This window comes from Chaetodon trifascialis, chromosome 7 (assembly GCF_039877785.1).
Source record: "Chaetodon trifascialis isolate fChaTrf1 chromosome 7, fChaTrf1.hap1, whole genome shotgun sequence".
Taxonomy (NCBI): domain Eukaryota; kingdom Metazoa; phylum Chordata; class Actinopteri; order Chaetodontiformes; family Chaetodontidae; genus Chaetodon; species Chaetodon trifascialis.
The window spans coordinates 21,393,723-21,415,300 of NC_092062.1; the positions used below are offsets into that span (position 1 = coordinate 21,393,723).

Consider the following 21,578-nt stretch of genomic DNA (forward strand, 5'->3'; position numbering starts at 1 on the left):
TGAAGCCATGGGAGCACTCGCAGCAATTCCTGACTGACGATCAAAGCAGCTGTAAATGCTGTTCAATTTTGATGTCATGAATTGTCATTTTGTTTTTTTAATTTTGATGTCTACAATCCTATCAAAGCAACTCCCAATAATCCCATGGTCACAGCATGTGAATTTGACTTTTTAATCTATATGTATGTATATTTATATGTACACACACACACACATATATATGTAACCATATGTAGTCAGTAATAAGATAAGATGATAGCTTTATGACTTTATTTATCTCAAGGGAAACTCTTTTGCACCAGTACGGTGCAAATTCAAAATACACACAATGCCAAAAATAAGCTGATTATAATAATGATGATAATAATAATATGAAGAGAACCACTGGAGGGCAGATACCAACCCATGCTCTCAACCGTTCAATAATAATGCAATGATCCACTGCAACAAAAGCAAGCAGAACCAGCACCGAGCACTCACTTGTATCAACCTTCATCAGAATATCATGGTTTCCTTTTATAAGGGCAGTGCTACGCTGCTGGTGAAGAGCTGAATAATGAATAAGTTAACAATAAGGGTCTTAAAAATAGAAACTGGTTAGCAGTAAGGTGCAAATCCAAAAAGACTCTATTATATTAAATTATACCAAAAAGAAAAAAAAACCCCACCATGTCAACATTTTCATGTTGAAATACTGGCTTTAGTTTTTTGTCTTCTGTTATCTGTATTTATAGAATATTTATATACGAAAAATCATTAAAGGTCCCACTTGATTACTGCAGTGTAGTCTATGGTTTAACCTCAAAAACTCTGCTGGAAAAGCTTAATAAGGTACGAGCACAAGCTCTCAGACAGCAACGCTAGACAAGACAGACAACCCCCACCCCAGCTCTGCACGTCCTTGCAGGAGAGACGCCACTAGATATTAGAAAGAAGCAGTTAATGACGAACTACTGGGCTAAGCTCAAAGCACATGAAGAGCAACACCACTCTATAGTGCTATTGCAGGAGTGCTGGGAACCAAGCAGAGGACAAAGAGCAGGCTTTGGGTGGGTGTGCAAAAAATGTGCAGAATACCTGGGAGTTATTAATATCAAGCTCAGCACGACAGTAGTTTTTCCAAAGGCTGAGGCATGGATGCACTCGACACCCCTGATAGATATGCATTGCTGGTGCTCAAGAAGTCATAGAGAGGGGAGAGTTAACAGCTTTTTCACTTCATATTAGAGAGCAAAACTTGCAGTCTGTACAAATATATGCAGATGGGTCAAAAGCTCCAGAACATCAGAAACCTGGAGCTGCTTTTTCAGTTTCAGAAAGAAAAGTTATTTGAATAAAGTGTACAACAAATGATCTGTGAGAGTACTCAGTGCTGTCAGCACTCTTGGCTCTGCAGTGGAAAGAGGAGAACAAACCAGGAAACACTTTAATCTGCTCTGATTCCGTTTCCAGTTGTCAAGAGCCTGAAATCTTTCATTTCCTGCTGTCAAGATAATTTATTCAAAGTGTTACAAGTAGGTCCCAGGCTCAACAAAGTATGTCAGCTCTGTTTATGTGGGTTCCTGCACATGTTGGTCTGAGGGGAACTGAGGAGGCGGACAGGTTGGAAAAAAAGCTGTAGATTTACAAGTACCACTAAGCAAATCAGAGGTCAAGGAAACAGTTTGGAATAAAATGATGGAAGAGTGGCCAGAGCAATCGAATACTGAGAGAAGGGGGAGGTTTCTGTATTTAAATAAAAAGTCAATTCAACATTTAGAAATAGTCAGGTCAAGGAAAGAATAGGCCACTTTCCACAGATTAATACTGTCATTCCAATTTAAATGGCGTTTGAGATAATAGAAAAGCACCCAAATGGATTATTTGAGCATTGTCAGGAAGTGTGAATAAGACGTATGCAAAAAGGCTGGAATTCAGGATGGTAATACAAAAACATTGTCAAGCGGATCAGGCTGTAGGTTACGCTCCGAAGCAGAAGGTGGCAATAACGCCCTGAATGCGCAGGTTGCCAACTACCGTTGATGGAGGGAAGAAGAAGAAGAAGAAGAACGTCCCGCCCATCACGACGCATGAAATCGACGTCACGAAAGTAAACAGGAGTATGTCGCACAGACAGACTCAAGCCAGAGGTACCAGTGGTTTTTCAAGGATCGAAATTGTGTTGCAAACCGTCTAAATCGTGTCTGTATACTCGAAATAAATTGTGGTGGATATTCTGACAGGCCTGTGAGCTCAGCGAGTTAGCTGTGCAAGCTAACCAACAAGCTAGCTAACGTTAGCAAACAGTAGCCTCAGTGCTAATGTTATGTCGTTTCACAGGCAGACTTTAGTACGAAAGCTACCTCCAGTGTATAACCGCAGTTGTTAGCGGACGATATGTTTCATTGTTTCACGTTTGCATGCTGTGTTTCAGAAATGAACGGTCAAGCGGACGTTGAAGTTGACTACAAGCGGAAATACAAAAATCTGAAGCGAAAATTGAAATTTCTTGTTTATGTGAGTATCCTCCTTTTGAGCGTGAGCAGTCGCTCCTGAGCTGTCTTGTGTCGGTATTTCACAAATACTTAAATGTCTCCCGCATTCTGTGTTCGGTTTCCATTTTGCAGGAACAGGAATGCTTTCAGGAGGAGCTGAGGAGAGCACAGAGAAAACTTCTCAAGGTTTCCAGAGACAAAAGGTGTGTGTACCTGAAAATGCGTGTTTGTTAAACTACACACTGAGCAGTAAATAACAGTGTTCCTCACTTGTTATCTAGCTTCCTTCTGGACAGACTTCTACAGTATGAGAGGGTAGATGAAGACTCCTCAGGTAGGTGTTACACCTCACCCCAAAGCGCTCCTAAAGAATCACATGTTCGTTCGTGCGACTGTGGCATGCTGTCATTTCTATCATAAGAGCTGTAACCAGTCGTCTGTCCTGTTGGCTCAGGTTTTCTTGTTTTTTTTTTTTTTGTTCCAGATTCAGATGCAACAGTTTCTTCAGAAAATAGTGAAGGAGAAGGCCCAAGAGAGAGGGAAAGAGAACGAGATGGAGCAAAGAAGTAAGTTGGCCATTTTAACGTGAAATTCAGAAATTAGACCCACTGGCTGTTTGTGTAATTAGTATCTTGAGTAGGTCATGTGTGTGCACATGCAGTATATGTAGTGGAGTATACCACTGAAAGCTTAAAATTATGGTGTCTTCAGGGGTCAGGGTGTAAAGGATTAGAAGGCCTCCAACAGCAGGCCATTATTTGTGTTTAAGTCTTAAATAAGTGGGTGAGCAGACAGTGCAGTTCTCCTGTATTATCAGCTAATTCATAATGAGTTATCTGTGCTAAACTGAGACTTCAATGAGAGTCATTTTTAGAGACATCCAACCAAAAAAGTCTTCCCGTTGAATTCTGTTGTTCTTGTGCACTCCTTTCAGGCGGAGAAGTAGTCCTGGGGCGTGTCTTCCTTCATCATCCTCCCCTCATCTCTCTCTGCTGTCCCGCACTAGTGTAAACCCCCTACAGTCGTCAGGCTCTGGGCCCTACCTCAACACTGTGAGTTTCCATATCCCTTCCTTATATCTCAGTGCGGCCAGCAACAGTAACACTGCTGCCACCGTCATCTCCTCATCGGCAAACATAATCCCACTTTTGATTTGGCATTGTTTCTATTATTTGACTGTTCATCATTTTATTCATGAGTCTGTTTTATCTCTTCCTTTGTTTTTGTTTGATGCTTACAATGGCTTCACTGTCCATGCATTGCTCATACTTCTGTATGTGTTTTTTGTGTTTTGTGTGTGTGTCTGTTTTATAAATTGCCTGTGTTTGTGTGGTCATTTGGCAATTTGGGGCCTGCGTGTGTGTTGGGCAGATGCCCTTCCCACCAGAGTATTTGGCTCCCCCAGCTGAGCGAATGAAGAAAGAGAGAAAAACAAAGGCACCTAAAAACAAGAAAGAGACCACGGGGAAGGTGAGAGAGGAAAAGGGGAAATGAGATGCTGAGAGATAATTCTGATGATGCGGATATACTGCTTACTTCTCAAATGAATGAATGTGCCATTCATGTAAGATGGCACCAGAGGTCATGAGATTATATTTTTGTGACAGCATATATCCATAAGTACAAGGGAGCAGTACATGTCTACTTTGATGTTCTCCTTAGAGAGTCGGAAAACTCTGTATTGTTTAATTTTACTTTGTTGCACAGTCATGCTGACAGGTTTTGATATATAAACAGTTTCTGCTCAGTGTTTTTCTTTTCAAAATGCAATTTATAATAGTGACATCCGAGGACATTTTTTCAAGAAAATTCAGTCCCATAAGCCATTTTAAGTTTGGTTCTATGCTGAAATGACCTTCCGGTCACGATGTCTGTAAGTTTATGTACATGCTGCATGCGTGTCCTCCTGTATATCTGTGATGCAGGCATCCATCCATAGCCCACGTTCCTTCATCATATCTCCATCCCTTTATCATAACTAACAATTTTGTTTTATTCCAAATGCCTCCCAGGTTGTTGCCCCAATGGCAGCTAATTACCCATCATCCACGGCGGCCCCTCCAGCAGCCAGCGGCCCCTTCAGCTGGGTCCCCAGACAGATGCTTAGTGGAGATGCGGCTGAGGAGGAGGGAGACAGCGATGGAGACAGTGACAGAGGAGATGAGGACAGAGGGGAGGGAGACGAGGCTGAACTCGTCATTGACATCCCTAATGAGTGAGCCTGAGTGTGTGTTTATGTGTATTTATAAGCAGGGGATGTAGAGGTTGTGCATTTGTGTGTGCAGAGCGAGAGACAGAAGGACTGAACGTATTGTCTGTATTCAGTCACCCATTTCACATTTCCAAAAGAGGAGCCAAGCTCCCCCCTGTGGACTTTTGCTTAATTGCAGTGTCAGTGTCAAAAATATCTCAGTATCGTGTTAAGTTATAGAAGAACAAACAACAGCTTCCAGGTATTGAAGAAAAGTCCATGGCTGCTGGGATGTTTGGATACTTTGCTTTTTACACAGTTTCGGATGCCTGCTGATCATGTTTTGTCTGAACACTCTATCAATCTGCAGACTGAGCAGGTGTTTCCTGCATTGAGACAGCATTTGTTTTGCATTGTATAACTGTCATTTAAGTTGTTTTAGTGTGATATAGATGTTTTAAATGTTAAATCTTCTTTGCAGGTAGTTTTCACACCTGACATTTGTACTATGTTACTTTTTTTTTTTTTTTCAAATTATTAACAAACTCAAAAGCTACTTCATGTTACTAGAGATATATTATTTTTGCACCTATGACATTGTGTGTGTCAGAGAATAAAAGTAAAATGTTTTCATTTCTTTTCAGATGACTGAAGGGTTCTTGCTTAAAGTTAAATAATGTGTCGGGTCTCAGATGCTGCTAACAGCATGCAGCAGAAACCACTTTATCCCAAACAGGTGGTTCGGGTTGTTGGGTGCTTGTTTACAATATTTCTCATTGCACAGTTTTAGATGTTTTAAAAGCAAAGACGGTGTTAAACACATATTATAGTATGACTGATGCCCCACCCAAGACATCACACCCTAAAGCTCTCATTCCACAGCTGTGCTCCGTCACTAAGGTATGCTGCAGTCTGTGGCAGCGCTCATTGTGTGCAGGACTGACAGCATTCACAACACAACACAACACCACAGCTATGACTAAGGAAAGTTCATGCAAACTCTGTTCATGCTGGTTATTGCGCATGTTTGGCTTGCTTGACCTCTCTGCAAAGGAATCCTGATAGCACTCTTGACAGAAGCCCAGGGATACATTTGGCTCACGTTGGTCGTAACTCTTAGGCAACATGCAGGCAGCCTGGCTGGATTCCACCTCTTCTAGATGTCAAAAAGAGGGCTAGATATTTTTCTCTTCACTCTCCCACATGCACAAGACTGGGTTATTAGATTACTTTACAAATTGTATTTTTTACAACAGAATAATTTTATAAGGAATTGTCAGGGCCAACATGTCTCAGCGGGCCTGTTTCTAATATTTAGCAAAGCAAGCTGAAATCTGTGAGCCATGAAAGGGAGTGTTTTTTCTCTGGCAAGTTAGATTTCAAGAATTGCTGCACTCTGGGTGAGACAGTGACCCATAGCTTGACACTGTCAGGATTAAGCTTTAATGAGGATTTCATGTACAGACATGGTTACATTTAGAGTTTGGTTACTCACATTTTACCTGGAGTTTCAAGTGAGAAATGCTTCTTGATATGGAAGCATTTCATGCCACTCAGCACTTCAGGAATGAGCTTTACCAAGAATAAAGGAAGACATGAGTGTGTCAATCAAAGGACTAACATAACCACCATTGCCTTGGAATCCAGCCTTACAGGTAATCAACAGCATTTAATGGGTGTTGGCTTGGTTTGTGTACCTAACTGAAATGGGAGTTAAAGGTGTAACCATAGAGAGGATAAGAGGGTGGGGTGAAGTGGAGGTACAGCCAGAGGGAGAGTCAAAAGAGGGTGGAACTGACAGAGGGGGCGAGGTTGTCAGGGAGAGGGAAATGAAGGAGTAAGCAAGATTGTGCCTGCAACACAGATTCACTCTCTCAGAGTAGAGCTGACATTAAAAGAAGACAGACATGGCTGGAGACGAACTGGAGGAGAGAACAAGGAGCGAGTGAAGAAAACAACAAGCCATCAGCAGCCAACCTTGGCCACCTTATCTTTTCCATCTATATACGGAAACCGCTGGATAATTTATAAGCCTCTCCCTCTCGCTCTGTGTGACTGTGTGTGCGAGAGAGAGGGGGGATTTGCTGAGCTCACCACCACCATGCTGTGTCCTGCTGCTGTCAGTGCAGCTGCTGCGGCTGTCTGGCTGCTGGCAGTGCTGGGCCCAGGCCTGTCTCTTCCAGCTGAGGACAACTCAGAGCCAGGCTTCAGCCTCTGCAGCCACTGCTTCTACAGACAGACGCCTCCTCGGGGAGCCTCTGCAGGGCCACTGCTGCGCCCACTCTGCCACAGACTACCCGGGGGACAGGCGTTTGCCACTCTGTCCAAACCGACCTGTGACACAGCTGTCTGCTCGGCCTTCCATCTCAGCCACGGATGGACGGAGAGGGAGGGAGAGGAGGGGGGAGAGCTCGTGGTAAGAACACAGCTATCATGCCTGTTAAAGATGTAGTATCTGTTTTTGAATGATGGTATCTGAAAGAACTGTGCAAAATCACAGATTGGTGTTCCAGCATGCAGTAGGTCAGTGGTGTACATTTACTCTACTGAAGTACAATATTGAGATACTTGTACTTAAGGATTTTCTTTCTATAAAAAGAAAAGATAAATTAAGTATATAATTTGCATAGTTACAATTATTTTTAGAAGTGACCTCTTAGAAAAAAAAAAAAAGAATTTGGTACCTATGATATCTATGAGTTGTTAGTGGTTCCACCAAAAAGATATTTCCCTTTTATACTTAGCAAAAAGTATGCAATATTTTACAAAAAGTAAAGATTATATATATAAAAAAACCTACATAGTTATTTTCTTCTACTCTCTCATGACTCCTCTGATTCTTGTGATGACTCGTCCAGTACAAGTGGACTGAACTAGATAATTGTACTTATATAATTGCAGTATTTAAAACTAGCTCCACCAGCTTTTTTGGGGGTGGGGTGGGGGGCTTATATTGATACCTTTACTCGAAAACATTACATATAGACATTAAACTTTGGTAATTTAATATTTGAGAGACTGTTGGCATACAATTACAATAAAACAACAGCAATACATTTTCCTATTTTTCAAATGTTAAAAGGGGTTATTTAATATGACACTTCTTTACATTTGAAAATGATCAATTAAATAAAATGTACTGATTCATGTTTGAAAATGCTGCCTTAAGGTAATACAGAGGGTATTAATTTCTATTGCAGTCATACTTTAACGCTTGCTTTTGATGTTTTTTTTCTGTCAGACAGAGCAAGAAGAAGACAACATTAAAGTAGCAGTGCCAGCCCTTCTCAGACTAGGCGGAGATCCTTCTAATCCTGTCTCGCCCACAGACTCCCTGCTTCAACAATGGGACTCAACAATCACAACACTGGTCCAGTCAAGCATCACTCCCCAGTGCAGCACTTTAGGGGGTGATCTCTACATCCTGACTGGGGTGGGAGGTCTCGGGGCTGCTGAGGATGGAGACGAGGAGTGTCAGACGAAGCCGCTGTGGTCTGCAGTGTGCTGTGCTGCCCCCGAGGGAAAGAGTAGCTTCAGTGTGGGGTTAATCAGAGAGGCAGGGGAAGGGGAGAGGCAAGTGAGCATGAAGGAGCTGGAGGAAATGCTTGGAGCGGCGGAGCTGTTCTCAGACGGCTGTGGAGGGGCAGATGGGGAAGCTGTTGGAATCACAGTGGGTCTTCACAGCGAGGGGCTCCCTGACAATACAGAAAAGCTGGATGCGGATCTTACTGGTGAAAACGCAGGAGGTAATGAAGTAGATTCGAACACTGCTGGTGGAGTCACTGAAGGAGAGGAGGTTGGTGCAGATACGACCAGCCAAGATCCAAATGAGGACATTAAGGAAGGCAGGGAGGCACTGATTGCTGGAGAACAGGTGGCTGGTGTTGATGCTCAGCCAGCGGGGGCTGATGTTGCAGATGCCACACAATCTTCAGAGAGTGGCAGTGAAGGGCGGCGGGATGTGACACATTCAGGAGCTGTCAGATCAGGGTCCCCCGAGTCCTCAGCTGAACATGAAACTGTGGATGAACAAGAGACAGACACAAATTCACGCAGCACTCTGGTCTGCATCCTTTCCACTGCCATGTCCATCCTTAAAGCTCCTCTGTGTCCTGTGTTTTCCACAATCACACAGTTACCTGGACAGGTAATACAAGTGACTGAACCATGTAAACATAGTTTTATTTTACACTTACAGGTGCACTCCGGCAATGAAACACGACACCTCCATGAGGCTAAAAAAACAATGGCTCTGTCCACTATTCTGACTACTGTGCATCTTTGGGCAAAATCAATGCAGCAGAGGCTGAGATGTCCTGACGTTTAATCAGGCTCCAAAAATACGGGATCCTACAATTCCCATAACTCTCACTCCACACAGCCTGCCTGATGACATCATCAGGGTAATTTTGTCAGACTTTAGAAGCTCGTCCAGAACGACTCAAAACATCATACAACTGTTTTCACTCTTATAAGTGAACTTTGTGTATAAAATTGGGTATGTTGTAATTTGACCAATTACAGGCAAAATACAGGAAAATTAGGATAATCATTTATTTACAATGTGAGTAAAAATAACGAGAGACAAAGTTTGCTAAATGTGACAAAAAAAAAAAAACACAGAGAAAGATATCATGAATCACTGGTTGGTCGTTTCATTTGAGTCTTTTCTAGATATTTTTTAGAAATGAACCTTTGAGATATTAGTTCAGTGTGGTAAGTTTGTAGTGAAACCAGTGACATTTTAACACGTTCAGTTTTCAAACTGGTTTAAAAAAATCTCCTCAGTGCACTTTGCTCCTCCCAGACACTGGAATGTGGAGTGAGGCCTGGAGGAGCCGTGAACTCATTACATTCCCTCGAGTCATTCTGTCATTTCATTATTCACGCTTTTTTTAAATCTCACTTAAAACATGATATTTTGTCTTATCTTGCCTCAGGTGACCTACGTTCTTCAGGAAGACCTTGGAGTTCTGTCAGCCCTTCCTGGAGATACCTTCTCCCTGCTCCACCTCTTGACCTCTGACCTCCTGTCTTGGATGGGCTCAGCTGCTGAAATGCTACTGGGTATCGGGGAAACCTGCTTCTTCAGCACCTACTACTGCACCTCCTCCATGGTGGGGGCCCTCCTAAACAGCTGCCACACTGGGGTCACAGGCGTGGGGACCCTGGCTGGAGACACAGTGGGGATATTTGGTGGTGCGTTGGATAATGGTTGGTGGGTGACCAAGTTCTTTGGAGGGCGGCTGTGGGAACAAAGCGAGGGGTATGTAGGCACGGTGATGTCTGAGATGGGGGGTCAGGCGAAAGCTGTAGGTGGGGGGTTTGGGAGGCTGGCATGGAGAAGTGGCAATGGGGTGGGTAATGTGTTTAGGATGGGAGGGGGGTTAGTAATGGGGGTGGTGGATACAGTCATCGGTGCTGTGAGAGCAGCTTTTGGGCAGGAGTCAGAGTGAAAAGTGGAGGAAAAGTCCAGACTCCAGCTTTTTCAAATGTTTTCTCCATTTTTGGTTTGTGACTTTCTTTCACACATAAGAGTGTGAGAAGGGGGGGAATTTCAATTTGATGTTATTCAATATGCCTTAGTTGTTATAGAATGATTGTATTTCACTGAATCAAATTTAGTGAATCATCATTTCAGTCCACTGCAGGTCTCACACTTCACTGTGGCTGGCTGTACAATTATCTGCTGTATTCGACCCAACTGTGATTGAAAAAACACTGTGTGCAAAGCTTTCGGATGTAATTATTCACATAATTCTTGTTTGATAATTGTTCTGAGGAATGTTTGCTGAGATGTACAGTTGAATAAAGGAAAATGCTGGCTTATTGTACTTTGTGTGTGCTTGTGTAATGGAAATGATCCCCCCTTCACAATAAGACAGAACAACATTGTTTCTGCCCCTTTCTCTTCTCTTTCTCTTTTCTTTTCTCTAAAAAAAACAAAGCAATACTTGTATGTCAATATTTCTATCAAGATTGTAATTTACATGTTAAGGAATCAATAATAATAATAACAACTCAATAATGTAATTAAGATACAAGATATACATACCATAATAACATGTAATAAAGAGTGCATTCGATATAGTGAGTACTTTTGGTACTCTTTGTTTATTTAGCTGACAATACTTATCAGACTTCTTCCTCAGTAAAAATTTTAATGCAGAGTTTTTACTTGTATTTCCACACTGTGGTATTGCTACTTTTTTCAGATGTGGAAAATAACTAACTACTTTTGCTCAAGGGCTATAATTTCTCCAATGTGGGATTAATAAAGGTATATCTTATCTTAAAGTACATTTCTGAGATGGGCTATTTTACTTTAGTTGGGTATTTCCATTTTCTGACACTTTGAGCTTCTTCTCCACAACTTTCGGGGTGAAATATTGTACTTTACACTCGACTAAATTAATCTGACAGCTATAGTTCCTGTACAGATTAGGATTTTGCATACTGAACATAATATCAGTCTATGATATAGGACATTTTGCTACACATGTGTCTACCCAACATTGTATAAAGTAGTTAAAATTGGCTCCATTGCAACAAGTCACAATATTTAAATACATCTTATATGTTGATGCAATGCTAATAGTAACTAAGTATCTAACAATAAATTGGCATATATTGCGGTAGATACATTTGATGATACCTTAGTACTTTTACTGAATCTTGAGTATTTAATTATTTTTATATATTATGACTTTACGTTTTTAATAAACTGTATACTTTTACCATCATTGAATGAAAAAAATAAAACATTTCATAGACTTCCGTTTTGTGGCGGAAGCAGCGCGTGAAACCCGGAAGCCGTAGCAGGCTGTCGTTGCATCAGACGGTAGAGAGGCGCAGGGGGGCTCATGTGGGTCTGCTGTGTATGCTAACTAAAGCTGACGTCTCTTTCTGGTTCATTCAAAGGTAAGGAGAACTACTTTAACATGACATTTTCAACAGCAAACCACAACTTTATTAAACACTAACTTTAAAGCGAATTTTAAACGATGGCATCTTCCGTCAGCACACGTGAAGCTCAGCAAGCACTTACAAAACTCGACTTTTAGTTTGTCTGATTAGCCAAAGCTAACTAGCCTGTTTGCATTGACTTTTCGTACAGGTGGCAAAGACCAGCGCTGCAGAAAGAGAAACAACTAACCAGCTAACATAGCCGTCGTTTGGCCGTTTAAATCGTCGATATTACTAGTATAAAAGCATACTAGTATACTAGTTTTTGAATACGTTTAGACTAGTTTTTGTTAACCGTACCGTAGATGTGAGTTTTGAGTGACACTGACATGAACTGATATGCCTGGTAAACACACCCTCTCCTTCACTGTCAGACAGGTACAAATAGGCTTTGATAGCATGGCAGGCATACTTGTTTTGCTGCTTCTCACTGATAGGAAATATGCAGAAGTGAAAAGCAGTTCTGAATATGTTTATCATTTCTGTGTGTCCACCAGAGATGGCCACTCTCTATGTGTCCCCTCACCCTGATGACTTCAGGAGCCTTCTGGCTCTCATTGCTGCAGAGTTTTGTCCATCCTCCTGCCCGAGGACCCTCACAGAGGACCCTCCTGCATCCCTGAATGCTCGCTCCAGACCGACCCTGGTGCTGGGCGCTGGGGAAGGTGACTCCGTCCTGAGCGGGGCCAGTGCTGTGTCTTGGTACCTGGCCTTACAGGGGAAGAGGGCTGGTGTTGATACGAAGCAGCAGAGCCAGGTGTGGCAGTGGCTTAGCTTTGTAGAGAATGAACTCACCCCGGTGTCCTGTGCTGTCATCTTTCCACTGATGGGGATGATGGGAGTGGACAAGAAGGTGAGAGGAGACTCCAAATGCTTACCTGGACCTGTGTGTGATGTGTTATTGGGAGGTTTTCTGACTTGTTGTGTGTTCTCAGCTCCAGCAGAGTTCCCGTGCAGAGCTGATGCGTGTTCTAAAGGTTCTTGATCAAGTGCTGGAACCGAGAACCTTCTTGGTCGGGGAGAGTGTGACCCTGGCTGATATGGCTGTAGCTACAGCGGTTCTTCTACCTTTTAAATATGTACGTATGTTGTCTTACAAGTTTTCCCACATCGTTGCTGATTGTCTACCCGTCAGTGCTTGACTGCACTATAAACCAAGCACAGTCGGATTACGTATGATTTCTTTTTAGGTGTTGGAGCCATCAGACAGGAACATCTTGATCAACCTTACCAGGTGGTTCACGACCTGCATAAATCAGCCACAGTTCCTGAAGGTGCTGGGGAAGGTCGCTCTGTGTGAGAAGATGGTGCCGGTTACACCAAAGACGAACGCTGCTGCGAAAGCTGCTATTGCCAGTCCTGCTGCTGATTCTGCCGATTCCACAGCTAATGGTCAGGAAGTCTTGCGCAACAGTTCACGAATACGCTTTTTTTTGTGTGTAAACGTATTTACAGTAAGTGATTGTCTTTATGTTTCCTCCTTCAGGCCCACCAAAGACAGAAGCCCAGCTGAAGAAGGAAGCTAAGAAGAGAGAAAAGCTGGAAAAGTTCCAGCAGAAGAAAGAAATGGAGGCGAAGAAAAAGACGCAGCCACAAACAGAGGTGTGGATGTTTAACAGCTTCTTTGGTGCAGCTTTGAAAAACACAAACATGGCTACAGCAAAGCCATTCTGCATAGGTTAAAGATCACTTGCCATCAGGTCTCATGTGTTGTGCTTTTCTTTTCTCTTTTAGAAAAAGGCCAAACCAGAAAAGAAGGAGTTGGGAGTGATCACATACAATGTCCCAACTCTCCCTGGGGAGAAAAAAGGTGCTTGATCTGTGTGGCTGTTTTTTTTCTCTTGTAACAGAAGATTAAGAATACGTGGTGAATGTTTGGACTTCAGGGTCATTCAGAATTATTATTCTTCATGGTCGAGGTTCAAATATATGAATACCTGTATCATCCTTTATTGGGATTAGCTTCAGGTCTGTATGTCAACCTTTCTCTCTTTCTCCTCTGGGGTCAGATGTCATCAGCCCGCTTCCTGACTCGTACAGTCCTCAGTATGTGGAGGCCGCCTGGTACCCGTGGTGGGAGAAGCAGGGATTCTTCAAGCCTGAGTATGGGGTAGGGAAGCCCTCCCCTCACTCTATATTACAGCATTTTGGTGTTTTTAGCCCCCATTAACATGCCTGTCTCCCTCACTTCATTCTGCAGAGGAAGTCTATTAGTGAGCAGAACCCTCGTGGCATCTTCATGATGTGCATCCCTCCACCGAATGTGACTGGATCACTTCACCTGGGTCACGCCCTCACCAACGCCATTCAGGACAGTCTGACAAGATGGTAACTACAATTCAAGTCATATTTTGAGTGATGCTTTTTGCATCATGGGATTTATGTCGCTGTGATCTGGAAGTCGTGTGTTTGAACGTGTGTGCTTCTTCTGTCCGTCCAGGCACAGGATGCGAGGTGAGACCACCTTGTGGAACCCGGGCTGCGATCACGCTGGCATCGCCACCCAGGTGGTGGTGGAAAAGAAGCTGATGAGGGAGAGGGGTATGAGCCGTCACGATCTGGGCAGGGAAAACTTCATCCAGGAAGTCTGGAAATGGAAGAATGAGTGAGTGAATGAAGTAGCAGCAAAGCGGAGATGTGCGAGATTTCAGCTGGGATAAATCTTGGAACAAAGACACAGTGATGTCTAAGCCCCTGTGTCTTTGTAGGAAGGGAGACCGCATCTACCACCAGCTGAAGAAGCTGGGCTCCTCTCTGGACTGGGACAGAGCCTGCTTCACTATGGACCCTGTGAGTTTTCTGAACTACTTTGAACACAATCTGTGGAGATGTCTCTCATTCTCACGTCTTTTCCCATTTCTCTGTCCAGAAACTCTCCAATGCAGTTCAAGAGAGCTTCATCCGCATGCATGATGAGGGAGTGATCTACAGGAGCAAGAGGCTGGTCAACTGGTCCTGCACACTGAACTCTGCCATCTCTGACATAGAGGCAAGTGTGTTGGTTAAATGACATCTTATTAGAGTGATTAAAAGTTTTACACTCTGCATTCATTGAGCTTTAACCAAAAATACTAAGATGGTGTGTTTAAACAAAAAATGACTGATAGAGTATTTATGTGTAATCGGTGAAACGCTGAAAGTTTTCTTGGTTTACATTCTTCTATCTAAATATTTCCAGATTTAACTCTCTGACTCTTTAATTTTGGTGAATGTACGCTGTCTTTTATCCAAGCAATGTTTTTGCGTGGCTTTTTGAATTAAGACAAAATGAAACACTGATTTATTTGAGTAACTTGTTACTCAAGAAATTAGAAATTAGCCTAGCCTGCAGTGTCCCTGGTTCGACTCCAGCTGGGAGCATTTGTTCACCCCCCCTCCCCACATTTCACGTTTGGCTCCCGACTGCGTATTGCCTATTAACGGCAAAAATGCCTGAAAATAATCCTTAGAAATTGGAGAAGAAATTGCTCTCCTTTGGAAATTGTAATTATTCTCAGAAATTGAAGGTACTGAAAAAAGTTTTAATATGATATTCACAGCAAATGCTATCACGCCTGCTTTGCTAACTCTGCTATAAGGCTGTGATGGCGACAGATCCAGACATGCTGTGCTCTCTTGATTAAATCTCTTGTTTGGTTTGCAGGTGGATAAGAAGGAGCTCACTGGCAGAACTCTGTTGCCTGTGCCTGGTTACAAAGAGAAAGTGGAGTTTGGAGTTTTGGTTTCTTTCGCCTACAAGGTGGACGGATCAGGTACGCAACCTCAGAGAGAGACAGCAGAATATTTTGAACACCGTGTGCCACCTCAGTATCACTGTTGTTTACATCTCTTTCTGCTCCTTAGACGAGGAAGTGATTGTGGCAACAACTCGTATTGAGACTATGCTGGGAGACACTGCTGTAGCTGTCCACCCTGCTGACTCCAGGTATCAGCATTTGAAGGGAAAAGTGGTGCTGCACCCCTTCTGTGACCGCAAGATGCCGATTGTCTTCGATGACTTTGTGGACATGAGCTTTGGAACAGGTAGGCATGATTACTGGAGGAGACAAACTGCCTGTTGGTCTGCAGTGTGCTCAGAATAACTAATCATAACAAGTCATTAAGCCAGGCCACTTATGTTATTCTCCCTGCCTCTCCTGTCCCTCCGCACCATTTTCTGTTCAGGTGCTGTCAAAATCACCCCAGCCCATGACCATAATGACTACGAGGTTGGAGAGAGACACAATCTGGCCTTCATCAACATCTTGGATGAGAATGGCCTGCTCATTAACGTGCCTCCCCCCTTCCTGGTACAGTATCTCATTATCGCCCTTCCCCCCGCCGTGCCTGCATTTCCACCGTGACACTAAAAGTCAGGCTTTTTCACAGTTTGCTTGCTGTAGTTTTATTTCTTAATTTTTTTTCATTTTTTACCCCAGGGGATGAAGCGTTTTGAGGCCAGGAAGGCAGTGCTGCAGGCTCTCAAGGACAGAGGCCAGTTTAAAGAGATCAAAGACAACCCTATGGTCGTCCCAGTCTGCAGGTAAAGCGAGGCTCATGTGTGCATCAGTGGAACAGAGGTTATTTGTGTTTTTGAGCGTTTCACCCTATTCACGTTCATCCTTTAAGCCTCATTGTGTATCTACCCTATCAGTCGTTCCAAGGACATCGTGGAGCCGCTGATGAAGCCGCAGTGGTATGTGAGCTGCACAGATATGGGCAAGCAGGCTGCAGACGCCGTCAGGGAGGGACGGCTCAAAATCATCCCTGATCACCACCTCAAGACCTGGTTCAACTGGATGGACAACATCAGGTAGTTACTTCCAAGCAGTTATGGCCCTTTAATGGCTGTTTATGACAGACAGCGTTATCACTGACTGCTCTGAATGTTGAAAACTGAATGTTGACGTATCGGGTAATATGCTGGTGTTCTTTTTAAAGAATATCTCAATAGTAGAGCTACAAGTAAAGCTGATTGTTGACTATTTGATGAATATTTTTGTGTAAAAAATTTCAGAAAATAGGGCTTGTTTTTAGACCAACAGTCCAAAACCCAAAAACATATCATTAACTGTCCCATAAGGCAAAGAATATCCGCAAATCACAATTGAGAACCTGGAATCAGAGACTGTATGGCAGTTACGTGTGACAAAATATCTAATTAATGATCAGAATAGCTGCCCGTTAATTTTCTGTCACATCAGTGAATCGATTAACCAACTAACCGTTTCAGCTATAGAAATTGATCATTTGGAACAATCAAGTGTGTAATGAGTCCATTTCATCCGTCCGTCCGTCTCCGTCTCAGGGACTGGTGCATCTCCCGGCAGCTGTGGTGGGGTCACCGTATTCCTGCTTACTTTGTCACTGTCAATGATGCCTCCGTGAAACCAGGAGAGGTAAGACTATGCCGCTGCTGCCAAGGTCCGGAGGCTTTCAGATGACAGATGAAAGCTATTTGTGTCCCTTATTCAGCATTTCTTTGCCTTCTTCTTTTATTTATTTACCCTTTTTGTATTTTTTTTCCCCCTCCAGGACATGGACGGTCATTACTGGGTGAGTGGGAGATCGGAGGAGGAGGCCAGAGAGAAAGCGGCAAAGCGCTTCAACGTGTCTCCTGACAAAATCTCTCTCAGACAGGGTGAGACTGAACAGCTTTCAATTTAGCAGTGTCACTACCACAATTATTTTAAAGGTGATCTAATCTGTTCATGTTTTGCTGCGACACACATTCACCTAATTTAATTAATGCTGCTCCATATTCATACAGATTAGGTAACTTTGGTTCCTGTGTTTCAGATGAGGATGTTCTGGACACTTGGTACTCGTCTGGCATTTTCCCCTTCTCCATATTCGGATGGCCTAATGAGGTAAAAGACGGAGCTCAACCACCTTTCTACTGACACAAACACCACTTTTTGATTTAGCAGCCGACACATTTACAGAAAGCTAAAAACTAGTAGCACTAGGAGAACTAGTGCAATTGTAACATCGCCACAATTGTGCAAAAACAAGCAGCAATGACATCGATCGTACAGTTTGTAGATTTGCATCATAGCAGAGGGGACTGTCGGCCTTGGTGGAGGCCTGCACTCAGAGTGTCCTTCTAGTTAATTAATCAGTCTGTGCCTGTGTCGCTGTACCTCAGACTCTGACTTTTAAACAGTGCTGCTTTGTTGCCTCAGTATGTTCATGCATTTCCATCACAAACACCTTTAGACCCAGGACCTCAATGTGTTCTACCCCGGCACCTTGCTGGAGACGGGCCATGACATCCTGTTCTTCTGGGTTGCTCGTATGGTGATGATGGGCCTCAAACTGACTGGCAAGCTGCCCTTCAAAGAGGTGAGACCAATCAAAACTGCCAAAACTGGAACATAACACAGCAGGATAAGATGTTAATGTTATTAGCAGGACATGACAGGACATTTTTTTTTCCTTCCCAGGTTTATCTGCATGCAGTGGTGAGGGACGCCCATGGAAGGAAGATGAGCAAATCCCTGGGCAACGTCATCGACCCTCTGGACGTCATTACAGGGATCTCCCTGGAGGTAAGGCCTAATCACACCTTGATGCATGTTCAGATACATGCATACATAAAGTCTTTCCTCTCATTGGGTTGTCTTTTACGTGGACACCACACACTCATTGCTCCCCCGAGGCCTATATTCTTATGTAAGCCTTATTAAGCACCCTCTTCTGCTTCCAACAAGCTTTTATTGAGGCCATCAATCTCCTCAGCAGCAAGGTTGAGACTGCTCTGTCAGATGAAGCAGACCTGTCCTCTAGAGGGCACTGGAGGACTTGTAGTAAACTACACTTTACCCTTATTGTACTTCCTTTAAAGGTCCTTTTCTGCCTGCCCGATTAAAACATCAAGCGGTTGGAAGGGATTTCTCATTTTCATGCTGACAATTGTTGAACACATTATTTTGGTTTTCAAATGGTGACTCATTCCCTATCCCCCTACCTTCTAGGGTCTTCATGCCCAGTTGTCGGAGAGCAACTTGGATCCACTGGAGGTGGAGAAGGCAAAGCAGGGCCAGAAGTCAGACTACCCAAATGGCATCCCAGAGTGCGGCACAGATGCTCTCCGGTTCGCCCTGTGTGCTTACACTAGCCAAGGTGAACCCATTTGTCTTTTTTGTTTTTCTCCCTCTCTCTCTTGTTGCGCCTCCATTGGCCCACAGCCTGCATCTCAACCTTGAATTCATAAAATGCATCAAAACGCTGGAATAAAAGGCATTACAGTCCTGTCAGTGCAAGGCCAGTTGTTACAAATCTATTTTAATAGATACTGCAGTGATCATTTATTCCTGCGTTTGTCTCCCAGGTAGGGATATCAACCTGGATGTCAACCGCATCCTGGGTTACCGTCACTTCTGTAACAAACTGTGGAACGCTGTTAAGTTTGCCATGAAGACACTGGGAGACAACTTTGTACCAACAGAGAAAGCCCAGGTGAGACCAGGGGAAAAGATAAAGGACACTCTGAGAACATAAACAAAGACTGCTCCATGCTTATTTGTATTCATCCAGTGATGCATCTACCGTATTTTGACCAAGTAAATGTTTAGCAAGCTGTCTTCTTATTAGCATTTTTTGTCTGGGGGCTTTAGTTTCCCTGCATGCTGCCCTGCTTTGTATTCAGAAACATGTACACATTAAGATTCGGGAGGTATGCAGCACAGAAGTCGTGTTAACTGAATCTCAACATTTCCTCCCTTACACGTCATTCGATCCTCTCAGTTGTGTGGAGAGGAGAGCGTGTCAGACAGGTGGATTCTGTCTAGACTGAGTGCTGCTGTTGGCCAGTGTGATGCCAGCTTCAAGGCCTACGACTTCCCAGCCATCACGACCGCCATCTACAACTTCTGGCTGTACGAGCTCTGTGACGTCTACCTGGTAAGAGCCACAGAGGAGTCCAATCGTCTGCAATGGATTATAAGACGTAAATGATTTTGCATAAGGCTGTGTACTCAAGATCAAAACAGATTCCACTACTTGTTCCTCATCGCTTCCCTCCCGCTCCTCTTGTCCTCCAGGAAAGTGTGAAACCAGTGTTCAGCAAAGCAGAGGAGGACAGCAGCAGCCAGAGACAGGCCCTGGTGTGCAGACAGACCCTTTACACCTGTTTAGAAGTCGGTCTTCGCCTCCTGTCTCCATTGATGCCCTTCGTCACCGAGGAGCTCTACCAGAGGTTGCCACGGCGACGACCTCAGTGTGACCCCCCCAGCATCAGTGTCACATCCTACCCTGAACCCGAGGAGGTGAGACAAGGGAGGGAAAATGAGGCTCGTTAAAAGGAAACTCTCTGATGTACGCGTTTGTATTGTGTTGCTCTACTTCTGTCTTTGTGAGCCGCACGCCTTTCTGTGATTGGTTGCAGTTCTGCTGGCACAGTGAGGAGGTCGACCGCGACATGGAGTTCATGATGAGCGTGGTGAAGACCATCCGCTCACTGAGGGCCGACTACAACCTGACCAAGACCAGAGCGGACTGTAAGATGGCACAAATGAACAAACTTAGAGAAGTTACTCTGAAGTAAATCTTGGCGTAAGGCCAAATATTCAGTATCTGGATGAGAAATTCACTGAAACGCTGGAGGAAGTTCACACTCTTCCCCTGATGAATATAATGGGTGGTGAAAATACCGTACTTAAATACAGTTTTAAGGTACTTGTACTTCATGTGATTATTTCCCTTTTTGCTACTCTATACTTCCACTAACTGAATCTCAGATGCAAATATTATACTTTTACTTTTGACATGTTTGAATTTGAATGCTGGAATTTTATTGGAAATGGAATATTTTTACTTTGTGGTGTTGCTGCTTATACATCAGGACCTGAATACTTTTTCCACCAATTAAAATAACTAATTGGTTAAACTGTAATTTGCCCATTCCTCTCAGGTTACCTCCAGTGCATCGACGCTGCGACCGTGTCTCTGGTGCAGAAGTACACTCTGCAGATTCAGACCTTGTCTTATTCTCAGGCCATCATCCCTCTGACAGCCAATCAGCTCGTCCCAGAGGGCTGTGCTGTCGCCATTTCCTCTGACAGATGCACTGTCAACCTTATGCTCAAGGTGAGAGCGGGTAATGTGTTGTTTGTTTGGCATCTCTCAGATGTGTGAATACATTAGTCCTGGTTTTGTTTCAGTTTCCGTAGACACAGGATGAGGTGATATTTGCCACGTGCTGCTTGTTCTTACAGTTGCAAATCAGTTAAATTCACTGATTCTGTTTTGACAAGCTACAAAACTATCTGAAAAGTCTAAGAGCATGAATGCACGCCACCTACCTGGTAATCAAGGCAGCTAAATGTGATCTCTGCTTGAATTTGAGTTTTTTTTTTTTTTTTTCCTGTGTTCCTCCTCTGCTAACCTGAAATAACAAGATCCTAATTTACAACTGTTGTCCTTATCTTCACTTCACCTCCTCTAATTCCCCCAGGGTCTCATCGATGTAGAGAAGGAAGTGGCTAAGCTGATGACAAAGAAAGGTGATTTGGAGAAACAAATGGAGAAACTGCGAGAGAAGATGGAAAAGAGTGACTACAAGGAGAAGGTGCCAGTGAAGGTGCAGGAGCAGGATGCTGAGAAGGTGGGAAAAAGAAATTGATTCGCAGTATTTCTCGGGGTGTCGGATGTGCATTCTTGGTAAATTACTTCCTTTTCTCCACAGCTGCGGCAGAGCCAAACCGAACTCGAAAAAGTGAACGAAGCCATGGACAACTTCAGGAAAATGATGTAACTCTCCCCTTAGCGTTATGCAAATCAGGACTTATTTCCACTTTTTTCATGTCAATGTATTAATTTTCACATTCATTTTCCAAAGTCATCGTAGTGTGGAGGGAATTCAATAAAGCTCCTAGAACAGAGGATTGTCTTCCGCAGTGTATTGTTCTGAGGCAATCTATTAAGCTAAGTCTCCCGTATATCTGTGCAATTTGTCGAACACTTTT

General features: G+C 43.5%; 3 protein-coding genes across 4 annotated transcripts; all 3 read left to right on the plus strand.

Annotated features, from left to right (window-relative positions):
• Positions 1-2,020: 2,020 nt before the first annotated feature.
• On the plus strand, positions 2,021-5,309 carry ino80e (INO80 complex subunit E). 2 transcript variants are annotated; one of them, XM_070966501.1, is made up of 8 exons: positions 2,021-2,129; positions 2,414-2,496; positions 2,607-2,677; positions 2,756-2,808; positions 2,959-3,040; positions 3,409-3,526; positions 3,846-3,944; positions 4,487-5,307. In XM_070966501.1, exons 1-8 carry the CDS (start codon positions 2,102-2,104, stop codon positions 4,691-4,693), a joined length of 741 nt encoding a protein of 246 aa, XP_070822602.1. In that variant the 5' UTR covers positions 2,021-2,101; the 3' UTR covers positions 4,694-5,307. The 2 variants fall into 2 exon arrangements, with proteins under 2 accessions (XP_070822602.1, XP_070822603.1); XM_070966502.1 differs by lacking the exon at positions 3,846-3,944 and having other exon boundaries at positions 2,071-2,129; positions 4,487-5,309.
• Positions 5,310-6,479: 1,170 nt separating this feature from the next.
• LOC139334464 (uncharacterized) lies at positions 6,480-10,498 on the plus strand. The gene is made up of 3 exons (XM_070967353.1): positions 6,480-7,081; positions 7,907-8,812; positions 9,606-10,498. The coding sequence occupies exons 1-3, from the start codon at positions 6,767-6,769 to the stop codon at positions 10,119-10,121; spliced, it is 1,737 nt and encodes a 578-aa protein (XP_070823454.1). The 5' UTR covers positions 6,480-6,766; the 3' UTR covers positions 10,122-10,498.
• Positions 10,499-11,471: 973 nt separating this feature from the next.
• vars1 (valyl-tRNA synthetase 1) lies at positions 11,472-21,495 on the plus strand. The gene is made up of 29 exons (XM_070967344.1): positions 11,472-11,586; positions 12,129-12,484; positions 12,567-12,710; positions 12,822-13,023; positions 13,118-13,233; positions 13,366-13,441; positions 13,641-13,741; positions 13,832-13,959; positions 14,072-14,236; positions 14,340-14,421; positions 14,501-14,620; positions 15,275-15,383; positions 15,475-15,654; positions 15,796-15,920; positions 16,050-16,153; positions 16,265-16,423; positions 16,919-17,009; positions 17,146-17,251; positions 17,410-17,480; positions 17,830-17,955; positions 18,057-18,161; positions 18,588-18,735; positions 18,944-19,071; positions 19,360-19,515; positions 19,656-19,880; positions 20,000-20,111; positions 20,525-20,700; positions 21,068-21,217; positions 21,299-21,495. The coding sequence occupies exons 2-29, from the start codon at positions 12,131-12,133 to the stop codon at positions 21,365-21,367; spliced, it is 3,828 nt and encodes a 1,275-aa protein (XP_070823445.1). The 5' UTR covers positions 11,472-11,586; positions 12,129-12,130; the 3' UTR covers positions 21,368-21,495.
• Positions 21,496-21,578: the final 83 nt, after the last annotated feature.

What these genes read in the sequence shown, in the direction of transcription:
- ino80e (XM_070966501.1), top strand. Translation starts at nt 2,102, where the DNA reads ATGTCGCACAGACAGACTCAAGCCAGAG. An exon ending in AATTGAAATTTCTTGTTTAT is followed by an intron (nt 2,497 to 2,606) that starts GTGAGTATCCTC and finishes TCCATTTTGCAG; the next exon opens with GAACAGGAATGCTTTCAGGA. An exon ending in CTGGGCCCTACCTCAACACT is followed by an intron (nt 3,527 to 3,845) that starts GTGAGTTTCCAT and finishes TGTGTTGGGCAG; the next exon opens with ATGCCCTTCCCACCAGAGTA.
- vars1 (XM_070967344.1), top strand. Translation starts at nt 12,131, where the DNA reads ATGGCCACTCTCTATGTGTCCCCTCACCCTGATGACTTCAGGAGCCTT. An exon ending in ATGGTCGTCCCAGTCTGCAG is followed by an intron (nt 16,154 to 16,264) that starts GTAAAGCGAGGC and finishes CTACCCTATCAG; the next exon opens with TCGTTCCAAGGACATCGTGG. An exon ending in GCAAGCTGCCCTTCAAAGAG is followed by an intron (nt 17,956 to 18,056) that starts GTGAGACCAATC and finishes TTTCCTTCCCAG; the next exon opens with GTTTATCTGCATGCAGTGGT.
- LOC139334464 (XM_070967353.1), top strand. Translation starts at nt 6,767, where the DNA reads ATGCTGTGTCCTGCTGCTGTCAGTGCAGCTGCTGCGGCTGTCTGGCTG. An exon ending in AGGAGGGGGGAGAGCTCGTG is followed by an intron (nt 7,082 to 7,906) that starts GTAAGAACACAG and finishes TTTTTCTGTCAG; the next exon opens with ACAGAGCAAGAAGAAGACAA. An exon ending in TCACACAGTTACCTGGACAG is followed by an intron (nt 8,813 to 9,605) that starts GTAATACAAGTG and finishes ATCTTGCCTCAG; the next exon opens with GTGACCTACGTTCTTCAGGA.